This window comes from Piliocolobus tephrosceles, chromosome 19 (assembly GCF_002776525.5).
Source record: "Piliocolobus tephrosceles isolate RC106 chromosome 19, ASM277652v3, whole genome shotgun sequence".
NCBI classification, from domain to species: domain Eukaryota; kingdom Metazoa; phylum Chordata; class Mammalia; order Primates; family Cercopithecidae; genus Piliocolobus; species Piliocolobus tephrosceles.
The window spans coordinates 35325780-35349018 of NC_045452.1; the positions used below are offsets into that span (position 1 = coordinate 35325780).

The 23239-nt window shown below is 46.8% G+C and overlaps 1 protein-coding gene across 4 annotated transcripts in view; it reads right to left on the reverse strand.

Annotated features, from left to right (window-relative positions):
* TRAPPC10 (trafficking protein particle complex 10) overlaps window positions 1-16135 on the reverse strand; it is a 97403-nt gene extending 81268 nt beyond the window's left edge. For 2 of the 4 annotated variants that reach the window (XM_023192381.3, XM_023192415.3), the window contains exon 1: window positions 15884-16135. In XM_023192381.3, coding sequence (XP_023048149.2) covers window positions 15884-15950 — 67 coding nt within the window. In that variant the 5' untranslated portion in view covers window positions 15951-16135. Of the gene's footprint in view, window positions 1-15588; window positions 15608-15883 lie in introns of those variants that run through there. The other 2 variants (XM_026447471.2, XM_023192398.2) reach the window with 2 other exon arrangements.
* Between the last annotated feature and the right edge of the window lie 7104 nt (window positions 16136-23239).

Here is a 23239-nt window from a genome sequence, read left to right on the forward strand (position 1 = left end):
TGCCTCCAACACCTGCTCCAAGCTCTTCTCCTGGGGAACCTTGCTGTACAGTAAGACTCGTCTAAATGGAGACTACCAAGCAGCAATGTCTCTCGCATTCCATCACGGACTAACTGTCTAACCTGTGTTCACCTGGAAGATGACCGGTCAATCAGCACATCCAACAGTGGCAAAAGTGTCACCTGACGTAAGTAGGGATCTGACCTGTGACCATCTGACCTCAGTACCTGTTATGGGCTGAACTGTGTCCCACAAAAATCTACCTGTTGAAGCCCTAAAATCCAGTACCTTAGAATATAACCATGTGAGGATAAAGTCTTCAAAGTTGCTAAGGTAGTTCAGTTAAAATGAGGTCTTCAGGGCCGGGCGCGGTAGCTCAAGCCTGTAATCCCAGCACTTTGGGAGGCCGAAACGGGCGGATCACGAGGTCAGGAGATGGACACCGTCCTGGCTAACCGGGTGAAACCCCGTCTCTACTAAAAAATACAAAAAACGAGCCGGAGGAGGTGGCAGGCGCCTGTAGTCCCAGCTACTCGGGAGGCTGAGGCAAGAGAATGGCGTAAACCCAGGAGGCGGAGCTTGCAATGCGCTGAGATCCGGCCACTGCCCTCCAGCCTGGGTGACAGAGCGAGACTCCGTCTCAAAAAAAAACAAACAAACAAACAAACAAAAAAAACCTTTTATGTTCAAAGCAAACAAGAATTAAACACAGTGGGGGAAAGAATTCAAAAACATGACTTCAGGCCAGGCGCGGTGGCTCACGCCTGTAATCCCAGCACTTTGGGAGGCCAATGAGGGCGGATCACGAGGTCAGGAGATCAAGAGACCATCCTGGCTAACATGGTGAAACCCCGTCTCTACTAAAAGTACAAAAAAATCAGCCAGGCGTGGTGGCAGGCGCCTGTGGTCCCAGCTGCTCAGGAGGCTGAGGCAGGAGAACGACATGAACCCAGGAGGCGGAGCTTGCAGTGAGCTGAGATCGCACCACTGCACTCCAGCCTGGGCAACAGAACGAGACTCTGTCTCAAAAAAAAAAAAAAAGACGACTTCAGTGATTTAGTGTAACAGGTAGCGTTTCAATAAATTCAATGTCTTAGTCTGTTCAGGGTGCCATAACAACATACAATAAACTAGGATGGCTTATAAACAGCAGAAATTTATTCATCATTTCTGGAGGCTGTAAGTCTGAGCTCAAGGCTTCAGCATTTTGAGTACCTTGCTGTGCCTTCACGTTGGGGACCTCTGGGGCCCTTTTTGTCACAAGGGCATTAATCCCTTTTGTGGGGACTCCACTCACATGACCTAACCACCTCCCAAAGGCCCCACCTCCTAATACCATCACGTTAGGGTCCCAGAAAAGCTGCTAGGTAACAGAGTCAAGGGAAGGGCCGTCTGTCCACTGTCCCTCCAGACAGCACGGTGGGCAGGGTATGCCCCAGCCACCTCACGCAGACTCACTCTCTGAACCTTCATGTGGAAACCAAGGCATCAAGAACTGCCCTAACTGGCCCAACGTCAAGCAAATAAGCGCCAAGGCTGGGACTCGAACCCAGGGAGCTTAGCTTGGGACTCCATACTGCCCTGTGCTCCTTCCCAACTTCTTATTTCTAACCAGTTTACTACTTATTCTGCAGCAGTTGTTCTAACAATGGATGGCTGAAAATACGGGTTCCAAAAGGCCTTCTGCAGACAGGGTGAACATTTCTGTCATCTGTTTTTTACTGAACCAATTCTTGAACGTGCAAAGCCGTGACGGTCTTACCCATACGAAAGTATAAATGGATCCCGAAGTTACAACCATGAGAGAGTGGCAAAGAAAAACAATGTTCAATCAGTTTGTGGCTTTCCTAAATACCTGACAGGATACATTTTCAAGGCTAATACTTTTATTTGGAGATTTATGTTGGGAAAAAAAAAACTTGACATAAAAAGTCTGAATATTTGCTGATACTCTGATACAGGACAATTTTTCTTCAAATTCTTTAGTATAATCTTGGTAAAAGGAACAGTAGGTTTTCTAATAAAATACATCTCACTTTATCTTAAATTGTTGGAGACATTTAGAGTGTTTCAACCTGTTAACAAGACACTGTCCTCAGCCATCTAAGGGGCTGTCTTATTTTAAAAGGCTGGCTTTATTCTCTAGGGCTTCGTAGGTCTCAGAGCACTAACGGGTGGGAAAGACAGAGAAATGGATTTAACTCAACCCAAGAAGCGCTATGGCCTCAGAGAGAAGAAGGTGGAGGTGGGTGAAGAATGACAGAAAGTGTCCCACAGCTAGAGGCCTCAACCAGGGGCTGGGTCATCTCCCAGTTGCAGACAAGAGATGAACTCATTTTAAGGCCCCTCCAAGCAAGTTTCTACGTTTCTATTTTTGAACAAAAAAGTCAAAGGAAATGTATAATTTATCTAAGATTTGCTTTATAGAAAATTTTGCAGAAATGATGATTCTTTAAGCCTATTAACAAAGGAAAGCTACAATCCACTATGAGGCAGTTCATGTTTGAAAACAACGGATCAGAGAGGGCACTGTCTTCAAGCCTAAGAATGCATGTGCTTGCCCATAGACCATACATTAGTTTCTCCTCAATGGCTTTCGGTAAAACGGGCTTTCAAATGGACGATAAAAATATCCAAGGTTACAAACTGGGAAGTCATCTCAGCCTGTTCAATAATGCATAAAGTAGATTTGCTATAATTCGTGTATAATGTCGAGGCAGTAATGAAAATTAATGCTTCAGATTGGGAGCTCTTTCATGGCGAAAACTAACATCAAATTCATAATCATGGGTATGGCAGCCTCCCCAGTGCTCTTCCCAAAGTGTCTGTCTGTGAAAGGCCTTTGCAATCCGGGGTGGGGGCAGGGAGTGAAGGTCAACGAGAAAGCAGAAAAAAGGATCCAGATGTTATCCAGATTCTCTAGGTAGAAAGCAAGGTTGAGTCATCCCCTAAGAGGACTTGCAACTGACTCCAGATTTCTAGCACAGACACGGTCCTCCCTTCATTAGAAGACACATATTTGAGAGAGCAAATGAACCCTCCCACAATTCTGCACCTCCAAGTTTAAAGGCCAAGTTTAAAGTAGTCGTCGGTACACCCCGTCATTTCATCACTGGCTTAACGTTACACCCATTTGGCCTGGCTCTCCTCCGGGTCCTTCCTGTGGTCTCTACCTTCCCGCTGACACACACACACGCGCACGCACACACACACACACCCCTGCCCTCTGCTGCTCTCTCCCAGCACCCCATCACATGAACATACTACCCACTGTAGATGGGATCAAAAGAAAACCCATACATTACTGTTCATCAAGTTTGCTACTACGGAAATTTGCAGAAAAGGAACTACTACACATAAAGACTAGTCAAAAGACAGAAAATCCCAAAGTCTTTTTAACTTAAAAGAGAAGAACACACAGGCCAAGCATGTTAAGAAGTTGAATGAACTCTTCTAATCAAGGAAACAAGTTGCTTTCTCTGGCCCTCGGAGAGCAAACTGAAAATTCAAGAGTTTAAAAACAAAAAGACTGGATAAATGCATCTGAATATAAGAATACTGAGGAATCAGCCTTTAACAGTGTGTAATTTTCTAAAAGAAACACAGCGTTACCGTAGCAGTTTGAACCACAGTACTGTATTTACAAGTCAGAAAGAAACACTCCTGTTTCTGGCACCCTAACGCCTTAAGGCTTTAGACAGAAGGGCTCCCAAACTGGTCTTCCCCCAGACTTCCCCTTCCCCACAGCCTTTGTTCAAGGGCTGGCTTCTCCATGAGGCTACAGGCAGCTTCCCAACGACGCAAGCATTCAGGAGGGAACTGAGGCAGCATCAGCACAGTGACATAACCATCGACCTCAGCCCAGCAACCCGCCCTGCAGGGCTCCGTCCCAGCAGGCCCATCGGAAAGGCCACAGACAGGCTACCTGTGCACAACGACTGGGAACAGTAAAAAACAAAACAACTCAAATTCCACCAAGAGGGGACTGGAGGAGTAAACCACACATCTCCATCACGGACTCTACACGGCCAAAAGGAATGAGAACAATCTCAACATACTCCTAGCGTGGAGTGGAGTCCGGGGGAAAGTAACGTGGGACAGTGTGCGCAGCTGTCAATGTCTAAGCTAAGAAAGGGAAATACCAATGTTTTTCATGTGGAAGGAAAACCATGAAAACTGTGATGGAGTACTTAGGAAGGGAGGAGTTAGCATGGAGAGGACAGAACGTACACAAGACTTTTTAAACAGACCTCATTTTGTAGATTTAATTTTGGAAGTAAATATTTTATATAATTATAAAGCAATTAGATTTTTTAAAAGTTTTCCCTCAAAATAATCAGGAAAAATAAAACAAGTGAACTTAAATGTATACGTATACATTTAGTGGTATAATCTCAGGGAGGAGCTATGACAAGTAACTTTATAACTACAGTCATTTGACAGTTCATTCCTTGTGAGATACACCCAGATGCTAATAAGAACGGTCAAAAACGCTTCTAGCCCTAGTCCATCACTAGTCCTGTTGTTGATGGTGGAGTTAATAGTGTTACTCAGAGACTGTGTAGTGAGGGATAAAGCAACTGAAGGCAACTGAGCAATCGCGTGACGCTCCATTCAGGGGCCCCTGGCCCTGCAGCATCAGCACCACCCAGGCATTTGTTAGAAATGCTCATTCTCAGGTCCCACCTGGGCATTTGTTAGACATGCTCATTCTCAGGCCCCACCCAGACCTGTTCATTCAGAAATGGGGAATGGACCTGGCCATCTGTGGGTCCACAAGCCCTCCAGGTGACTGAAACAGCATGAGCTGGGGAACCTCTAACTCTAGCCTCCTCAAGTACCGATGAGAATTAGGATTTTCAGTGTGGAAAACAGAAAACACAGAGGACGGAGCTGTTAATTAAAACCGCAGCCCTAAGTTTTCATCAAAAAGAGTGAACTTACAATGTATTTTATCTTAAAAATACAAAAAACAAACAAAGAACAATTCCTAGGCCAGTGCAGTGTGGCTCATACCTGTAATCCCAATGCTTTGGGAGGCCAAGGTGGGTTGATCACCTGAGGTCGGGAATTTGAGACCCGCTTGGCCAACACGGTGAGACCCTGTCTCTACTAAAAATATAAAAATTAGCCAGATATGGTGGCATGCATCTGTAATCCCAGCTACTCACTACTCGGGAAGTTGAGGCACAAGAATCTCTTGAACCCAGAAGGCAGAGGTTGAAGTGAGCCGAGAACGTGCCATTGCACTACAGCATGGGCAACAGAGTAAGAGCCTGTCTCAAAACAAAAACAAAAAACAAACAAAAATTCCTACAGCTATTCCTAGCTCTGTCCATTGAAAAGGCCTCACAGCAACTAGGAGCCTAAGCTTGCAGACTATGGTTTTGAAACACTATTTTTCACTAAAAGGAATCAGGGCTCCTTGACGATTGCTAAGCGCAGATCAGGGCATTAAATGTTCAAAACGAGCCCAGAACATCTTGTCATGCTAGATAGGAAAGAATCTGACAAAGACGCCTCCATCTTAGACCCCAACATGAAATGAGACTCGCCCTGGCCAAAGGGAGAACAACCTGCTCGCCAATGAGGCAACAAGGCAACGGACTGAAACACACCAAGTATGTTAGCAATGATTAAGTTCACAGCCACAATAAACGAACAACAAAAACACACCAACTGATCACCTCTGAAGGATGCCAGTGAACCAACTCACTTTAAAAATGGCTACATAAAGGGAAAGAATCGAGTATATAATGCCTCACTGTACCACTGGGTAACCAATGACTGTAAATGTATGCATGTACATGGGTGCACATATGTGTACACACACACACCTTTTTCACAGAAATAGTTCAGCTATAAGTGAAAAAGAAATAGGGAAATGAGAATATCACCATTTTGCAACCTTTAGGGAATTAGTGATGTGAAAATAAATGGTTGCCAATTTCCCAAAGGAGAGGCAATCAGACATCACGTACCTGCTGGAAGAACACCACCACCCATGAAACAGACCTGTCTAAACAAAAAATCCAGCCTGAAGCTGCCTCAGCCTCCAGCTCCAACTACCAAAGTCCAGGCAGTGGGTCCTCTTCAAGATGAACGAGCCAGGTTCATCAAGTTATAAAGAAAAAACAAGAGACAGAGGGAACATGGAGATTTTAGGAGACGTAAAGGATTTATCTAAAAACTGCATTTGGATACTAATTGAAACAGTTTTAAAAATAGACATTTAAGACGCACTGGAAACTTAAACACTGAATATTTGGTATTAAGAAACATTTTAGGGCCGGGCATGGTGGCTCACACCTGTAATCCCAGCACTATGGGAGGCAAAGGTGGATCATCTGGTTCGAGACCAGCCTGACCAACATGGAGAAACCCCATCTCTACTAACAAACCCCATCTTTGTAAAAAAATTAAAATTAGCTGGGCGTGGTGGCACATGCCTGTAATCCCAGCTACTCGGGAGGCTGAGGCAGGAGAACTGCTCGAACCTGGGAGGCGGATGCTGCGGTGAGCCGAGATTGCTCCATTGCACTCCAGCCTGGGCAACAAGAGTGAAACTTCATCTAAAAAAAAAAAAAAAAAATTAGCCAGGCGTGGTGGCGTGTGCCTGTAATCCCAGCTACTTGGGAAGCTGAGGCAGCAGAGTTGCTTGAACCCAAGAGGCGGAGGTTGCAGTCAGCCAAGATTGTGCCACTGCACTCGAGCCTGGGCAACAAGAGCAAAACTCCATCTCAAAAACAAAAACAAAAAAAAGAAATAAAGAAATGTTTTAGGTGTAATTTAAAAATACCATGAAAGAGAAAAAAAAAGAAATAAAAAAATTTTCAAAAACAAAAAAAAAAATGCCATAGACTGGGTGGCTTAGAAAACAGATTTTTTTTTTCTCTGAAAGACCCTATGAAAGAAAAAAATAAATTGCAATGTATTTTCTCATAGCTCGGTAGGCCAAGAAGCCCGAGATCAAGATGTCAGTAGATTCAGTTTCTGGTGAGGCCTGTGTCACAGACTGCAGCCAGCCCCTTCCTTGCTGTTATCCTCAGGCGGTCTTTCCCTGTTTCAAGGGGGAGGTGTCCTCTCACTCTTCCTCATCTAATCCCATAATCAAGGGCCCACCCTCCTGAATCTCATCTAACCCTGGTACTTCTCAAAGGCCCAACTCCTATTCTTGGCACACTGGGAGTCAGGGCTTCGGTGTGTAGGAAGGGACACAAATGTTCAGTCCATAACATCCATTTGTGGATAAATTACATGTCTGAGATTTGCTTCAAAATAATATAAGACTGCGGAGAATGAGGGGTATAGAGAAGCAAGACGGGGCAATTCACCTAACTGTTCAAGTTGGGTGAAAGGTTTGTAGGATCTGTTCATAATATTCTGTCTACCTTTATACATATTGCAAACTTTTCTAATAAAATATGTGAAATGTTACAGTTCTTCCGTTTCCCTTATCCTTCTTTTTCTTTTTTCCACAGCACTTGTCACCTAACATAATTTGTCTACTGTCCATCTCTTCTTGCTAGAACGTAAACTCTCAAAGGGTTGGGATCTTTGCTCTCTGACATAACCCAATCACCTTCAGCAGTAACAGGCACGTAACAGGTGCTCTGTAATGTCTGCTCACCGACGAAAACAGCCCAACTCCTCCATACTCCACGGTAGACCACCTAGGATCCCCAAAGGACACAGCAGACTACAGGAGAAGCAAAGACAGTGCTGGGTATCAAGTTCTCAGAATAGGAATTTAATTTTGGAATGAGTAAGACTATGCTAAAAATTTCTAGTGTATAGTTGATTTACTCAATTCTTAGAATGCTAAAGTGACATTTTTATTTAATTATATGGCAAAGGCTTTCTCAGAGGCCTAATTTTAGGGACAAACCTCCCTGCTTCCATGTGAACAGATGGTGTCTGCTTCCCTGAGTCCTCGGTAAAGCAGGAGTCATCAGACATGCTAATACTGGTCCAAGCTGTGCTACTAAACAGTTACACAGATCATGGCCAGTCACAGCAACACCAGCCCTCAGCTCCTCAACTTCAAAACGACTTCTGTCAGCCCTCCTCATCAACCTGGATGTTTAGAGCTTGCTGACTGGTCTAGGTGAACTGACAGTGCCGACAAATGGCACTGTCATTTCAACCCACTGACAAATTTCAACCTGAAATTGTTTTTTTTGTTTTTTTTTTTTTTGGAGACAGGGTCTCACCCTGTTGCCCAGACTGGAGTGAAGTGGCACAAACATTGCTCACCACACCCTCAAATTCCTGGGCTCAAGCCAGCCTCTGGCCTGTCTCCCAAGCAGCTAGGACTAGAGGTATGCACTGCCACGCCCAGCTAACTCTGAAATGTATACAATGGCTTCAAACTGCTAACAGATCTCAGTTAAAAATAAGAAAAATGTCAATACAATGGTCCCTGGTCAATGTTTAAAAAAAAAAAAAAAAAAAAAATTTGCACACACGGGCCTAAAATAACATTCAGAAATGAAACACCAGGTAAAAATGTCCAAAAAGCCACATAAGAGAGAGAGTCCAGAAGAGGCTGGACTTTTTCTCAGGGGTCACCCCACCTTGCATCCACATCTAGAACTCCAAAGCCCAAATGTCAAGATAACATTCCCTTGGTCAGGAGTACAGGAAGGACAAACCTCCACAGACAGACGCGGCTATCTAAAACCACAGACGCTTGGTGGATGCCGGCCACTGCGCGCCTGGTAGCTAACACAGACTGGTGCGGCAGGTGGCATGGCGCCCCATGACGTCCTAACCCTCAACCTGTGAATGTCATCTTACTCGGGAAAGGGGTCTTTGTAGACTTAATTAAGTTCAGGAGCTCAAGATGTGATTATCCCAGATTATCCAGGCAGGCCCTATATATAGCTGGATTCTAGATATATTTCAAAGATAATGTCAGTTGTGAGAGAAAAAAGGAGTCACAAATGACTCCAAGGTTATCGATTTTTAATTTAAAAACAAATATTCTCTAAGGCCAAAATACTGTGACTATATTTGAAATTGATGTTAAGAGCAGATAGAGGAAAGATTTGAGGAAGAAAGACAGAAGGTGAGACACAGGAGAGGAAGCCAAAGGAGGCTCTGAGGCAAACTCAACCACAGAGGCAGGCACTGAGGCGGGAATGTTTTGACTGTTTTAAGACCCTGCAGCTGTCTGGGCGCAGTGGCTTATGCCTGTAATCCCAGCACTTTGGGAGGCCAAGGAGGGCAGATCACTTGAGTCCAGGAGTTCAAGACCTGCCTGGGCAACATGGTGAAACCCCATCTCTACTAAAAATACAAACAATTAACTGGGCGTGGTGGCGCACAAGCAGCTACTCAGGAGGTTGAGGCAGGAGAATCACCTCACCCCAGGAAGTCAAGGCCATAGTGAGCCAAGATCATGCCACTGCACTCCAGCCTGGGTGACGGAGTGAGACCACATCTTAAAAAAAAAAAAAAAGACCCTGCAGTCTTCTGCCATTGCTGGTCTGTAACTCTAGATCTAAAGCCACTGGATCCAGAGGTGGAGCACGGGGGTGGGAGGTTCAGTGCTTGGAGATCAGTGTGCGACCTTCTGAGACCACACACTTACACACTACAGCATGCAACTCCAGTGAAGACACTCTGTCAACTGGCAACACACTTTTCTAAGACAAAACATCCTCAAGTCAGTTACTTGTACTTCCACTAAAAGATATAACCAGCTTTCAGCCAGGGTGAGCCACACCATCACACTGTCAGCTAGCAGGCCTCTGGTGGAAGCACAGTAAAAACTCTCTAAGACTGGCTCATGTGTTATGCCCCCCCTACATATTTTTTTTTTTTTTTTTTTTGAGATGGAGTCTCATTCCGTCGCCAGGCTGGAGGCATGATCTCGGCTCACTGCAACCTCCACTTCCCAGGTTCAAGCGATTCTCCTGCCTCAGCCTCCCAAGTAGCTGGGACTATAGGCGCCCGCCACCACGCCCAGCTAATGTTTGTATTTTTAGTATAGATGGGGTTTCACCATGTTGGCCAGGATGATCTCAATCTCTTGACTTCGCAACGCAATCCACCCACCTTGGCCTCCCAAAGTGCTGGGATTACGGGCGTGAGTCACTGCGCCCAGCATTTTTTTTTTTTTTTTTTTGAGACCAGATCTTGCTCTGTCACCCAGGTTGCAGTGTGAGGTACAATCACAGATCACTGCAGCCTCGACCTTCCAGGTCCAAGTGATCCTCCCACCTCAGCCTCCCAAGTAGCTGGAAGTACAGGCGCACACCACCACACCTGGTTAACTTTTTTATTTTTGTAGACATAGGAATTCCCTATGTTGCCTAGGCTGCATCATACTTGATTATTTCAGAGATTCATCAGCACTTAAGAAAAAAAAAAAAGAAAAATCAGACCTTTCCATTTCATTTGCATAAGCCAGAACTTACTATAAACTCTTCAGAAACACATCTTGTAGAAAACTAGGCACGTGAGCTGAAAAGAAAGGAAGCTTTTCACTTCTAAAGTATCAGTTCAAATCCACCCTGGAGTTGGGCTCATAACACTAACAGCACGGGTTCCCTAACCATGTATCTAGACTTCCCACACACTATGCAGTCAGAGAGGCACCAAGAGGTATTTCAAATTCATGAGGAAACAGCAATGTTTGTGGTGTAGGAACCCCACATAAGGAATTCAGAGAGTCAACATCAGATCAGAGCTCCACTTCTTTCAATGACATCATTATCATCGCAAAACAGGGTGGCTGCTCTGATGAAAAGCAAGTACCACCAAAAAGGACAAAAAAAAAAAAATCTAAGGGAGCAGCAGCATCCAATCCGACCCCCAAGTGAGAGGCGCCACAGAGCTGCTGCCGGGCCTGCCCTCCCGTAGCACACTGCTGTGGTTAGGAAGAATGACAAAAATATTTTTTTCTTCCAACTAATGTATGTTTTTTTTTTCAAACAGCCCCTGTTAGTACATAATATTTAATAAATTACTGGAATCTAACTACGTAATAAATGGAATTTTTAAGTATTCCTTTTAGTCTAGAGGTGCCATGAAAATAATTACTGAGACACTAAAAGCATTGTGAAGAGAGAAAATTGAGGAATCTCTCCTTAGTAACTTTTTTTGCACACTGACTATAATCCTGACACTCTCCTGAGTGCTTTACACACCCCTTCTCAACCCGATGAGGCTGGTACTCTACCCGTTTCACAGCTGACGGTCTGTGAAAGTATGCAAGAACCGAGGTCATGCATACAAGATGGAATGGTTTTTAACCATGCTCGGGTAGAAATGGCATAGTAAGCACATTTGTTAGTGCCTTTAGTCCCTGCCTCCAAATATATACTCTATGTGACAACCGAGGTTTCCTAAGGAGAATGTTCCTACTTTTCAAGCTTTGGTTCAACATTGCCTTGAGAATTCAATATGGAACAAGATCTGCATTTATAATATGTTCACCCATTTAAACAGACATTTCAAGTGACTTTTCTGGTAGTAAAACTGGTGGTGGTTAAATCACAAGCACCACACTTTCAGGTTTAGTAGAAAATTTCAATGTGCAAATTTAAAAACTTTAACCTACAGGGGAAAATCCCAAAGTCCAACCAGATACGAAGCTCTACAAATCTGCTCATCTCTGTTGCCTGTTTTCCCCTTTAGAAGTTTCTAGTATCGGACCTGGAACCCCAAACACAGAGAGTCAGAAAAACGAAACAGGCAATAGATGTGACTAGTGAAAACAGATGAGCTAGAGAGAGGGCACGATTACTGTTCAGATACTATTCAATTCCAAGGTAATAACAGGTATGTGCTATTGTAGATATGATGACAGTCAACAAAGCAAAGACACAAATCACTGGAATTACATTAACTTTGTCACTAACTGAATGAGACAGCTGGAAAAGGAACATGTCTTTCCTAATACACCCTTAGGCCAGAAACCCAAGTCCTTATTTCAAAACAGAAAACTGACCCTGTGGCTGAAAAAAAATCTACGCTAAAATTTAAATTTAGACCAAATGGATCTGCTGGATTTGTTTCAGTTTCGCCAGGCATTTTTCATGATTAATAAATTATACTACAGGTTTTCCCACTGCTATGATTCAGTCAAAGCATTAATTCCACTAACTGTTCAGCTCCCATCCCCGCACATTTCACATACACGCTTCCGTATTTACAAGCTTTAACGAGTTCTGAGTTTAAGAAGGCCTCTGCTGAGGCAGTCCCTCTTCACAGGAGCAGGAGGTTTAGTCAGGGCTAAAGTCTACTAACATATTTAAGGCCAGATGCAGTGGCGCATGCCTGTAATCCCAGCACTGTGGGAGGACAAGGCAGGCAGATCGCCTGAGGTCAGGAGTTCAAGACCTGCCTGGCCAACATGGTGAAACCATATCTCTATTAAAATACAAAAATTAGCTGGACTTGGTGGTGTGCCCCTGTAGTCCCAGCTAATCAGGAGGCCAAGGCGGGAGAATCGTCTGAACCTGGGGGGAAGAGGCTGCAGTGAGCCAATATTACACCACTGCTCTCCAGTCTGGGCAACAGAACAAGACTCTGTCCCAGGAAGGAAAAAAAAAAAGCCATTTGGAGAGCTTCAAAATGTTATTAAAATAATTCAGGCCAGTGAGGTGGGTCCTACCTGTAGTGCTGCCTACTGGCAGGCTAAGGGAGGGGACCACTTGAGCCCAGCAAGCCTGCAGTTGGCTATGACCATGCCACCGCATTCCAGCCTAGGTGAAAGAGCGAGACCCCATCTCTAAAAACAATAATAATAAAATGAAGCAAAATAATCAGCTAGGTTTTAAAGTAATAATCTAATCTAGTTACCCTTAATCTTTGGGAACTTTTCATTCTTCTATCCCTACCTATAAACAGTTTTTAAATTCACCTGAACCAGTTACATTCTATATTCTTCCCAGAAAGGTCTAAGCAGAATGCATTTTCACTGAAGTAAAATATTAGACATTCTATAAAAAAAAAAAAAAAATTCAACAACATGCATAAACTCTACTTTCGTTTTAAAATGAACAGATCTGAGGTAGTAACATTTCAAGTGAGAATTAAAGATTTTTGGCCAGGCGCTGTGGCTCACACCTGTAATCCCAGCACTTTGGGGGGCCGAGGCGGGCAGATCACGAGGTCAGCAGATCAAGACCATCCTAGCGAACACGGTGAAACCCCATCTCTACTAAAAATACAAAAAAGTAGCCGGGCGTGGTGGCGGGGGCTCGTAGTTCCGGCTACTTGGGAGGCTGACGCAGGAGAAAGGCGTGAACCCAGGAGGCGGAGCTTGCAGTGAACCGAGATCACGTCACTGCACTCCAGCCTCAGCAACGAGACTTTGTCTCAAAAAAAAAAAAAAAAAATTAAAAAGGTTTTTGAAAACAAAAATGTTGCTGAGAGACCTATGTATATCATAGTAAAAAGTTAAGAGTTAATTAGCCTCTGGGTGGCTTTTTTGAAAGCAACTGTTTATACGACCTTCTTTCAAAACATGTATAGCTGAAAGACGGGAGCAAGATGAAGGTATGAAGTGAAACCAGGCCAAGTGCTTCCTAAAGCTTCAGTCCCAGATATACCACAACATAATTTCAAGTGTGAAATATGAAGTCAGCTTTTTCAAAAAAACCTTCACTTTTAAAGTGATCATTTTTCAAGTTAACTTTGAAAGTCTACCGAAGCCCCTTTCTCTCCTGAGACTCCGATGAACGACAGTTTGCACCTTCTAAGACGGTGTAGTATCCGCGCAGAGATTAACACTCACTATGCTGCTGGAGGCTGAGGGTGGCGGCTCACACCTGTAATCCCAGCACTTTGGGAGGGTGAGGTGGATAACCCAAGTCCAGGAGTTCGAGACCAGCCTGACCAACATGGTGAAACTCTGTCTCTACTGGGGAAAAAAAAAAAGAAAACTCAGTTGGGCGTGGCCGCGTGCGCCTGTAGTCGCACCTACTCGGGAGGCCGAGGCAGGAGAATCGCTTGAACCCGGGAGGCAGAGGTTGCAGTGAGCCAAGATCACGCCACTGCACTCCAGCCTGGGTGACAGAGCAAGACTCCAACTCAAAGGAGAAGAAGAAAAAAACCACAAAAAACCATTCACTCTGCTGCTCAAAACACAGGAAAAAATCCTCCACCAAGATGACAATCCAATAAATCTGTAAGAAAGAAAACTGCATCCTTTAGCTGTCCCTGATGCACGCATGTACAAAACTAAACATTACATATCTCCAACACTGACTATCGAGATAACAAATTTTACCCCTTTAGTTACGGTTGAATCTAATAGAACTTTGGAACTTTCTCCTCAGAAATGTATTTACATAATGCCTATAAATGCATATTGCTATTGAAATGTAAGCAAGCTAGGAGATAGAAGATATAATTAGATGCGTGGATGTCCATACAGGCAATTAATAAGTATCCAGCACTCACAATGTGCACAGCACTTCAGGAGAAAAACGTTCAACATTTGGAAGGCAGTGAAACTTAGTATGAACTGCACATGGCTTCATCTTTCCCGAGCACTGGGAAAGCACCCGGGAAATTGCAGGGCTTCCAGACCAGCTCTATCCACATCTGCCCTCTGGGGCTGAAGGTGCAGGGTAGGGGAAGACCTCCAGTTCACAAATACTCTGGGAAGGAAAAAAGACAGCTACTGCTGAACTATGCAAGTCTCCAATTTTAAATGAGACACAGTCCACTTCCCTAAGAAAAGTCTATTATCTCGTCTAGGTCTCTGTAGAAAAAAAAGAGGGAGAGGGGAAGAGAAAAAAATAAAGCAAAAGGAAGGAAAGAAAGAAGTCTATCATCTAAAGCTGAAGCAGTAAAATTCAACCTTAAATGTACAGTTTCTCAGGGATCTAACAGGAAGGAACATAGCAGGTGCATCCCCACTGACAGAGCGAGAAGGAAACAGGAGTTCTCACGACATACAGTCTACTGTGGCCTTGGCACCCAGATTTTGCAATAAGGAGTGCTTCCTTTCAAAGCATGAAAGGCAATTAGAAAAAAAACTAACTGCATACATGCATGAAAATACAAAATACTCTCAAAGGTCAAAAATCATAATAGGTTGAAACAGCTCTCTGCAAGTCACCAAAAACCCAGCCAACATTTCATAGGCTCACTGTTCTTAACCGTATTTAACTCTGGAGTCACACTTGTAAAATTTAGGGAACATTTTTCCCCTAACAGAAAAATAGTTTCTTTGTGTATGCATTAAAGGAGGGGTGGGGGGAGGACAGAACACCCAAGAGGCACCGGGTGTCCCGTGTAGACTCGAGCGGGAGGCCGTTCATGGGGAGCAGCTTGCATAAGCGCCCGAGCCTCGGCGTTCTCATCCGTAAAATGGTTTGAGTGCGCGGCAGGGAAGCGTCAAGGAGGCAAAGCAGTCCCGGCGGCTCTGCCTGACGCTTCACCCCGCAACAAACTGTTCCTGCTTCACCAACGCTTGCAACTCTGCGAGCCCCGAAGGACTTCCCTAGAATCGGGGAAAGGGGGTCCGCAAGGAAAACCGCCCGGCGGAAAAGCCCGGGGCCCCCAGGTCCCGGGTGCGCGGCTCAACGGGGGCGGGACGGAGCGGCAGCAGCCCCCTCTCCTCACCCTCGACGCCGGAGCGCGCCCAGTCCCAGGCAGAGTCCGCCGGGTTCCACTGGTTCCAACTGCAGCCGGCTCGCAGGGCGCCCCCAGGGGTCAGAGGTCGCCCGGCGGGAAGGTCAGAGGGCGTCACCGAAAAGTCGGAGGGCCCCGCCTCAGCCGCAGCCCCGGTCACACCTCCAGGAAGCGGCCCAGCCCGGAGCGCGCCGGGGACTGAAGGTCTGGGGGCGCCGGGTGCATGACGGCCGGGGCCCGTGCCCGCCCAACGACCGCCGCGCCCTCCCCGCCTCCGGACACTCACAGGTGACGATGGGCTTGTTCTCCATGGTGTAGATCACCGGCGGCAGCGGCTCCTCAGAGGCGTCCATGGGCGTCCGGCGTCACCGGCCCGGCCCCCCGCGCCCCATGGGCAGCCCCGAGGCCGCGCCGGGCCCAGCCCGAGCCCGAGCCTGAGCGGCGCCCCCCGCCCGGCCGCGCTAGGCAGCTCCAGAGCCGGTCGCACCTCCTGTGCCGCCCGCTGCCGCTGGCCGCAGCCACTTCCGGCCTCGGCGCCGCGGCATGACCACTTCCGGAGCGCGCGAGGCTTCACGGGGCGGGCCTTCGCGGCGCCCGGCCTCCGACGGAAGGGCACCCGGGCAGGCCGCGCGGGGACCGGGAGGCGGGAAGTGGGAGGCGGGGCGGGGCTCCCGGGACGCGTCCTTCCTCCTCCCTCGGCAGTGGGCGCCCCGCGGGGCCCTGTGCCAGAGCTGCGCCCAGGACTCGGCAGGCGGGCCTCGCGCACGGTGAGCGAGTCTGGATGCTCCCGGACTGGAGACGCGGGTCTCGCTGCCCTCGCTCTCCCGGTAGCTCGGACGTCCCGCGGCGCGGTCGCTGCCCTGCGACCGGGCCCCTTCTCGCGCTGGAGGCTCCCGCAGGCCCTCGCCGCTGAGTGTCCCAGGCGCGTGCCTTCCGCCGGGCTCTTCCTGTCTCCCTCACTCCGCGCAGGTTTTGTGGGGACTGGCCCCCGGCCGTGCCTGCACGGGCAGGCGGCGGGGCAGCTTTCGGAATACCACAAAATAAACCTTACACTTAACTGCATATGGACTTCTTGTGCACGTAAATGGCGGGGGCAGGTGTTTTTCTTTTTCTCTGGAGCAGGGTCTCGCTCAGTTGCTCAGGCTGGAGTGCGATGGCGGGATCACGGCTCACTGCAGCCTCGACCTTCCAGGCTCAAGCGATCCTCCCCCCTTCCCCTCACCCCCCGGTAACTGGGACCACGGGGCAGCCAGCCACCATGCCCAGCTAATTTTTTTTTTCTTTTCTTTTGTCGGGGTCTCACTATGTTTCCCAGGCTGATCTCAAACTCCCAAAGTGTTGAGATTACAGGCATGAGCCATCATGCCCAGCCATAAACTGGGTTTGAGGTAACATGTACGAATAAAATGACAAAAATTGTCAACCAAAAATAATCAAAAGTGTCAGAATCTAGAGTTTAGTCAAATGTGCAGCTTGATGTGCCGCCCGGGAAACATTAAAAAGAATGGAAGTCAGTGTTCTCAAACGTAGAAATTTGGGGTCGTTTCTATAGCCAACGTTTCGGGAAGCCCAACAATTTCAACATCTTTCTGTATAAGGCCTAATGCATAGTTACAACGGTCTGATTAGTCGAGGTGGTCTTTTGGGGTCCACTGAAGATGAAACAGTCATGGGGTCTTTTTACTTTCAGGTCTGAGTTGGGTACAGGAAATGAAGCAGATAGCTAATCTGTAACAAAAATCAGCAAATGGAAAGGGGGAGACCTGGTCTCTGTTAGTCGTTTACAGCAGCAGTCCCCAACCTTTTTGGCACCAGGGACCTGTTTCATAGAAGGCAGTTTTTGCAGACCTAGTTGGGGTGGTTTCAGGATGATTCAAACACATCTCATTTATTGTGCACTTTGTTATTTTTATGTTGTAATATATAATAAAATACAACTTCCCATAGTGTGGAATCAGTGGGAGCCCTGAGATTGTTTTCCTGCAACTAGATGGTCACATCTGGGGATGATGGAAGCCAGGGGCACATCATCAGACATTAGATTCTCATAAGGAGCGTGCAACCTAGTTCCTCCGATGTGCAGTTCACGATAGGACACACCCTCCTAGGAGAATCCAGTGCCGCTGCTGACCTAACAGGAGGCAAAGCTCCGGCGGTAATGCCAGCGATGGGGAGCGGCTGTAAATACAGATGAAGCTTTGCTCACTGACCCGAGGCTCACCTCCTGCTTGTGTGGCCTGACTAGTAGCTGTCTGTGGCTCTGGGGGGTTGGGGAACCCTAATTTACAGAACAAGAACAATGAGGAAGACAATTCCGCTCAAGAACAAGGAGGAAGAGCATGAAACTGTAATCGAAGAAGGAGAACTGCAAACTTGCTACTGACTCAGTCTCCAGGGCTTAACTTCACCCTTGGCATCATAAGTTTAGAGAGTCCTGAAGTTTTTTTTAACAAAATACATACATGAGATAGTTTGAGTGTGAACACAGCTGCTAAATGCGTGAACATAGTGTAGTGCGGTGCGCTGTAATGGTGTGAGAGGCAAGAGACCAGACTTCCAGGCAGCTAAAGTGACAGGCCAGCAAAGCAGGGCACTGGAGGGGAAGAAACTTAGCAGAAGTGGGGAGCCGGAAGTCAGTGTAGGGTTCCCTGAAAGTCCTTGGCCTAGGCCGGACTACACGTGTGGGACGACTCCATGGGGTTTACCAGGAAGCAGCTGTTACGGAATGGAGGATGGCACAAAGACTGGAAGTCCAGCAGTGCTGCAGGAAAGGCCTTTCTGTTTTGTTTTATTTTTAGACAGTCTTGCTCTGTCACCCAGGCTGGGGTGCAGTGGTTTGATCATATCTCAGTGCAGCCTAGAATTCCTGGGCTCCAGTGATCCTCCCACCTCAACCTCCCAAGTAGTTGGGACCACAGGTGAGTGCCACCACGCCCAGCTTATTTTTCCTTTTTTTGTAGAGAGAGGGACCCACTCTGTTGCTAGTCTTGAACTCCTGGCCTCAAGCCGTCCTCCTGCCTAAGCCTCCCAAAGTGCTGGGATGACAAGTGTGAGCCACCGTGCCCAGTCAAGACCTTTTTAATGCCATTAACAGTGAGGATGTTCAGCTGAGACAGTAGATTGAGAATCATCCCTGGGGGTCAGCACATGACCTATAAAGGGCCCAGATAAATATTTTAGGTTGTGTGGGCCACATGCAGTTTTTGTTTCATATTTTTACTTGTTTTATTTTTGAGACGGAGTCTCGCTCTGTCACCCAGACTGGAGTGCAGTGGCGCGATCTCGGCTCACTGCAAGCTCCGCCTCCCAGGTTCACACCATTCTCCTGCCTCAGCCTCCCAAGTAGCTGGGACTACAGGCGCCCGCCACCTCGCCCAGCTAGTTTTTTGTATTTTTTAGTAGAGACGAGGTTTCACCATGTTAGCCAGGATGCTCTCGATCTCCTGACCTTGGGATCCACCCATCTCGGCCTCCCAGAGTGCTGGGATTACAGGCGTGAGCCACCGTGCCCAGCCACTTGTTTTTGTTTTGTTTTTTTAACAACTCTTCAAAAATACAAAAACCATTCTCAGCTTTAAGTGCTATACAAAAGCAGGCCATCAACAGATGTGGCTTGTGAGCCAGTGGTTGCCAATCCCTCCTCTAGAATAAGGACTACTCCAGGCCTGCCTTAACAACGTCTAAAGCAAAGCCCTGACCCGATCCACAAGAGAGACAGAGTTTGGAGGTTAAGTCCTGCCAAGTAAGAGGTGCCTGGGAAACACCTGGGACATTCCTCAGTAAACAGAGCCTACGGCTAAGCCTACATACCAATGTGGTAAGTCAAGTAATGGAACTACAAATTAGAACAAAAGTCAGGATTTCTCAGTGGAAGATCATCCAGAGTCTGTATCATTTGTTATTTATCAGTGTCGAATATATACTAAAAAAAAATCACTAAACATGCAAAGAAAGAGGAAAATGTAAACCATAGTTAAGAAAAAAAAAAGCAGTTAACAGAAACCAATCCCCCTACAATGAACCAGATTCTGTATTTACAAAGACTCTAAAGCAGCTATAAATATGTCCAAAGGAGGCTGGGTACAGTGGCTCACACCTATAATCCCAGAACTTTGGGAGGCCAGGGTGGGCGGATCACTTGAACCCAGGAGTTTGAGATCAGCCTGGCCAACATGGTGAAACCCCATGTCTGCTAAAAACACAAAAATTAGCCAGGTGTGGTGGCACACACCTGTAGCCCCAGCTACTCAGGAGGCTGAAGCAGAAGAATTCACTTTCCAGGAGGTGGAGGTTGTGGTGAGCCAAGATGGTGCCACTGCACTCCAGCCTGGGTGACAGAGCAAGACTCCATCTCAAAATAAATAAAAATAATATGTCCAAAGGATTAAATGAAAATATTGTCTTAATGAGTAAAGAATCAGAAATTCCCAGCAGAATAACAAAGTATCTAAAAGAAAAGAAAAGTCTAGAATTGAAAAGTACAATAACAGAAATGAAAATTTCACTGAATTGGATTAACAGATTGGAGAAAACAGGAATTGGGGATCTTGAAGACAGATAAATAGAAATTATTTAATCTGAAGAAGAGAAAAAAGTTGAAGAAAAGTGGAGAGAACCTCAGAGACCTATGGGACAGTATGAAATGACCAAAAGCATGTGTGATAGGAGCTCCAGAGGGAGTGTGAGTCTCGGAAGGAAACACTTTTGCAAAATAATGACTCTAAATCCAAACACATGAAAAATACTGATTTACAGATCAAGAGATTCAGCAAAACCTGAAGAGAACCCATACAAAGAAAATTGCATGCAGGCATCTCATACTCAAACTGGTGAAACAGGTAGAGAAAAAAAATTTGGGGGTCTTGCTCTGTCGCCTAGGCTGGCATACAGTGGCACAGTCCCAGCTCACTGTAGCCTCAGTCTTCTGGCTTCAAGCCGTCCTCCCACTATAGCCTCCCAAGTAGCTGGGGCCACAGGCACGTACCACCACACCAGCTAATTTTTTTATTTTTTGTAGAGATGATGTCGGGGTTGGGGGGGGTCTCACTATATTGCCCAGGCTGGTCTTGAACTCCTGACCTTAGGTGATCTGCCCACCTCAGCCTCCCAAAGTGCTGGGATTACAGGCATGAGCCACTGCACCCGGCCCTTCTCGTAATTTATTTAAGAGACCACTAACTGTTTAAAACAAACAATAGTTTGTGATAGTTCTACAGTGTGTGTAGAAGTGAAAGGTGAGGACAGCGTGAAGGATGGGTGGAGAGAGGTCATCCACTGATAAGCTCTGCACACTGGTGAAGTGTGGAACTCCAGGTGTGAGGTGCAAGATGCGAAGGGTTACATATGAAGAGGGAAGACTGAAGTGATACAATACTGACCTTACATTAAATTTGGGGTGTGAGGCATACATAGTCAATGCCCTAGAGAAAAAGCACTAGGGAAAAAATGAACAAAAGAGGTTTGGCTAAGAAGCCAACAAAGAAAAGAGAATGAAATAATAGAAAATACCCGACTAATCCAAAAGAAGGCAGGGAAAGAACAACAGAAGAATCAAAGACAGAAAGGACCAGTTATGTCAGGAAAAGACGCTCAGCGCTCATTAGACATCAGGGAAATGCAAGTTAAAATGAAAATGAGATGCCACTTCACATGTACTCAAATCGCTAAAACTAAAGTTTATCATTAAAAACCCTGACGAGGCCGGGCGTGGTGGCTCATGCCTGTAATCCCAGCGCTTTGGGAGGCCAAGGTGGACGGATCACGAGGTCAGGAGTTCGAGACCAGCCTGGCCAACATGGTAAAACCCCGTCTCTACTAAAAACACAAAAAATTAGCCAGGCGTGGTGGTGTGCACCTGAAATCCCAGCTACCTGGGAGGCTGAAGCAGGAGAATCGCTTGAACCGGGAAGGCAGAGGTTGCAGTGAACCGAGATTGCCCCACTGCACTCCAGCCTGGGGAACAGAGCAAGACTCTGTCTCAAAAAATAAAAAAATAAAAACCCGGACAATACCAAGTGTAGACTCCAAGCCAAGGAATACCTATGTCTTTGTTCTGTTCTCAGAGAGAACTGGGTCCAGCTGCTCTGAGAAGACAGACACTAGCCCTTCCCCTTCCCGAAGACGTGGACACAGTGTCGTGCGGCTGGACGGGCTCCCACATCAGGGAGTGTTCTTTCTGCAGGGAGGGAGGCAAAGGCAGAGTCCCTGCCTCCAACCCCACCAGCTCTGGTCCAGGCAGCCCTTGGTGCGTGGGCAGTAAGTGGACTGCTAGGCTATTTTCCCTCTGAGCAGACCTATAAGAGATTTTTTTTTTTTTTTCCACTTGGGAATTTAGAAAATGCTTGAATTCAGCACAAACACTGGTTTGGCACTTTCTTTTAATGAATCATGGTGAAATGATGCTATTCCTGTGAATCGATGTTCATTCTTTTTTTCAGTACCCTTTTTCATGAGACAGCATTTGGGGTGTTTTTTGTTTTGTTTCGTTATTTTTGAAAAGTTGCTGGAACTTGAACTCAAATGGTTTTTCCTGGTAACCCATTACATTGTCTCCAGGCTGCAAAGAGCCTGTTAAATTATGTATTGGGACATTGTGTCTGCCTTATCTAACCAGAGGGACTACTCGGGCCCTCTGCACAGAAGGCAAAAGGAAAGGCCAGTGAATGTCCACAGCAAGCTGCCCAGAACTGGACACAATCCAGACGTCCCTCAGCCGCTGAATCGTCAAACAGCGTGGTCCATCCACACCCAGAATACTACTCAGCAGGGGAAAGGAACAAACGATCCCCACAAAGGCCTGCAGGAACCCCCAGAGAAAGGTGCTGAGTGAAAACCTTCCAGGCTAGGCGCGGGGGCTCATGCTTGGAATCCCAGCACTGTGGGAGGCTGAGGCAGGAGGATCGCTTGAACCTGGAGTTCAAGAACAGCCTGAGCAACATAGGGAGATCCTCGTCTCTACAAAAAATACAAAAACTAGCTGGGCCTGGTGGCGTGTGCCTGTAGTCCCAACTACTTGGGAGGCTGAGGTGGGAGGATTGTTCGAGCCAGGTCGGCTGAGGTTGCAGTGAGCTGTGATTGGGCCACTGCACTCCAGCCTGGGCAACAGAGAGAGACCTTGTCTCAAAAACAACAGAGAGAGACCTTGTCTCAAAAACAAAAGAAAAGCCCCTTCAATCCCAAAAGGTTACACGCCATGCAGTTGCATTTATACAACATTCTTGAAATAACAAAATTATAGAAATGGAGAACAGACAAGTGTTTGCCAGGGGACACCGGGGCGTGAGGTAAGGAGGGAGGAGGGTGTGGCTAGAAAAGAGCAACAGGCCGGGCGCGGTGGCTCAAGCCTGTTATCCCAGCACTTTGGGAGGTGGAGGCGGGCGGATCACAAGGTCAGGAGATCGAGACCATCCTGGCTAACACGGTGAAACCCCGTCTCTACTAAAAAATACAAAAAATTAGCCGGGCATGGTGGCGGGCCCCTGCAGTCCCAGCTACTCGGGAGGCTAAGGCAGGAGAATGCCGTGAACCCGGGAGGCGGAGCTTGCAGTGAGCCGGATCGCGCCACTGCACTACAGCCTGGGCGACAGAGTGAGACTCCGTCTCAGAAAAAAAAAAAAAGAAAAGGACAACAGAGCAGCTCCTG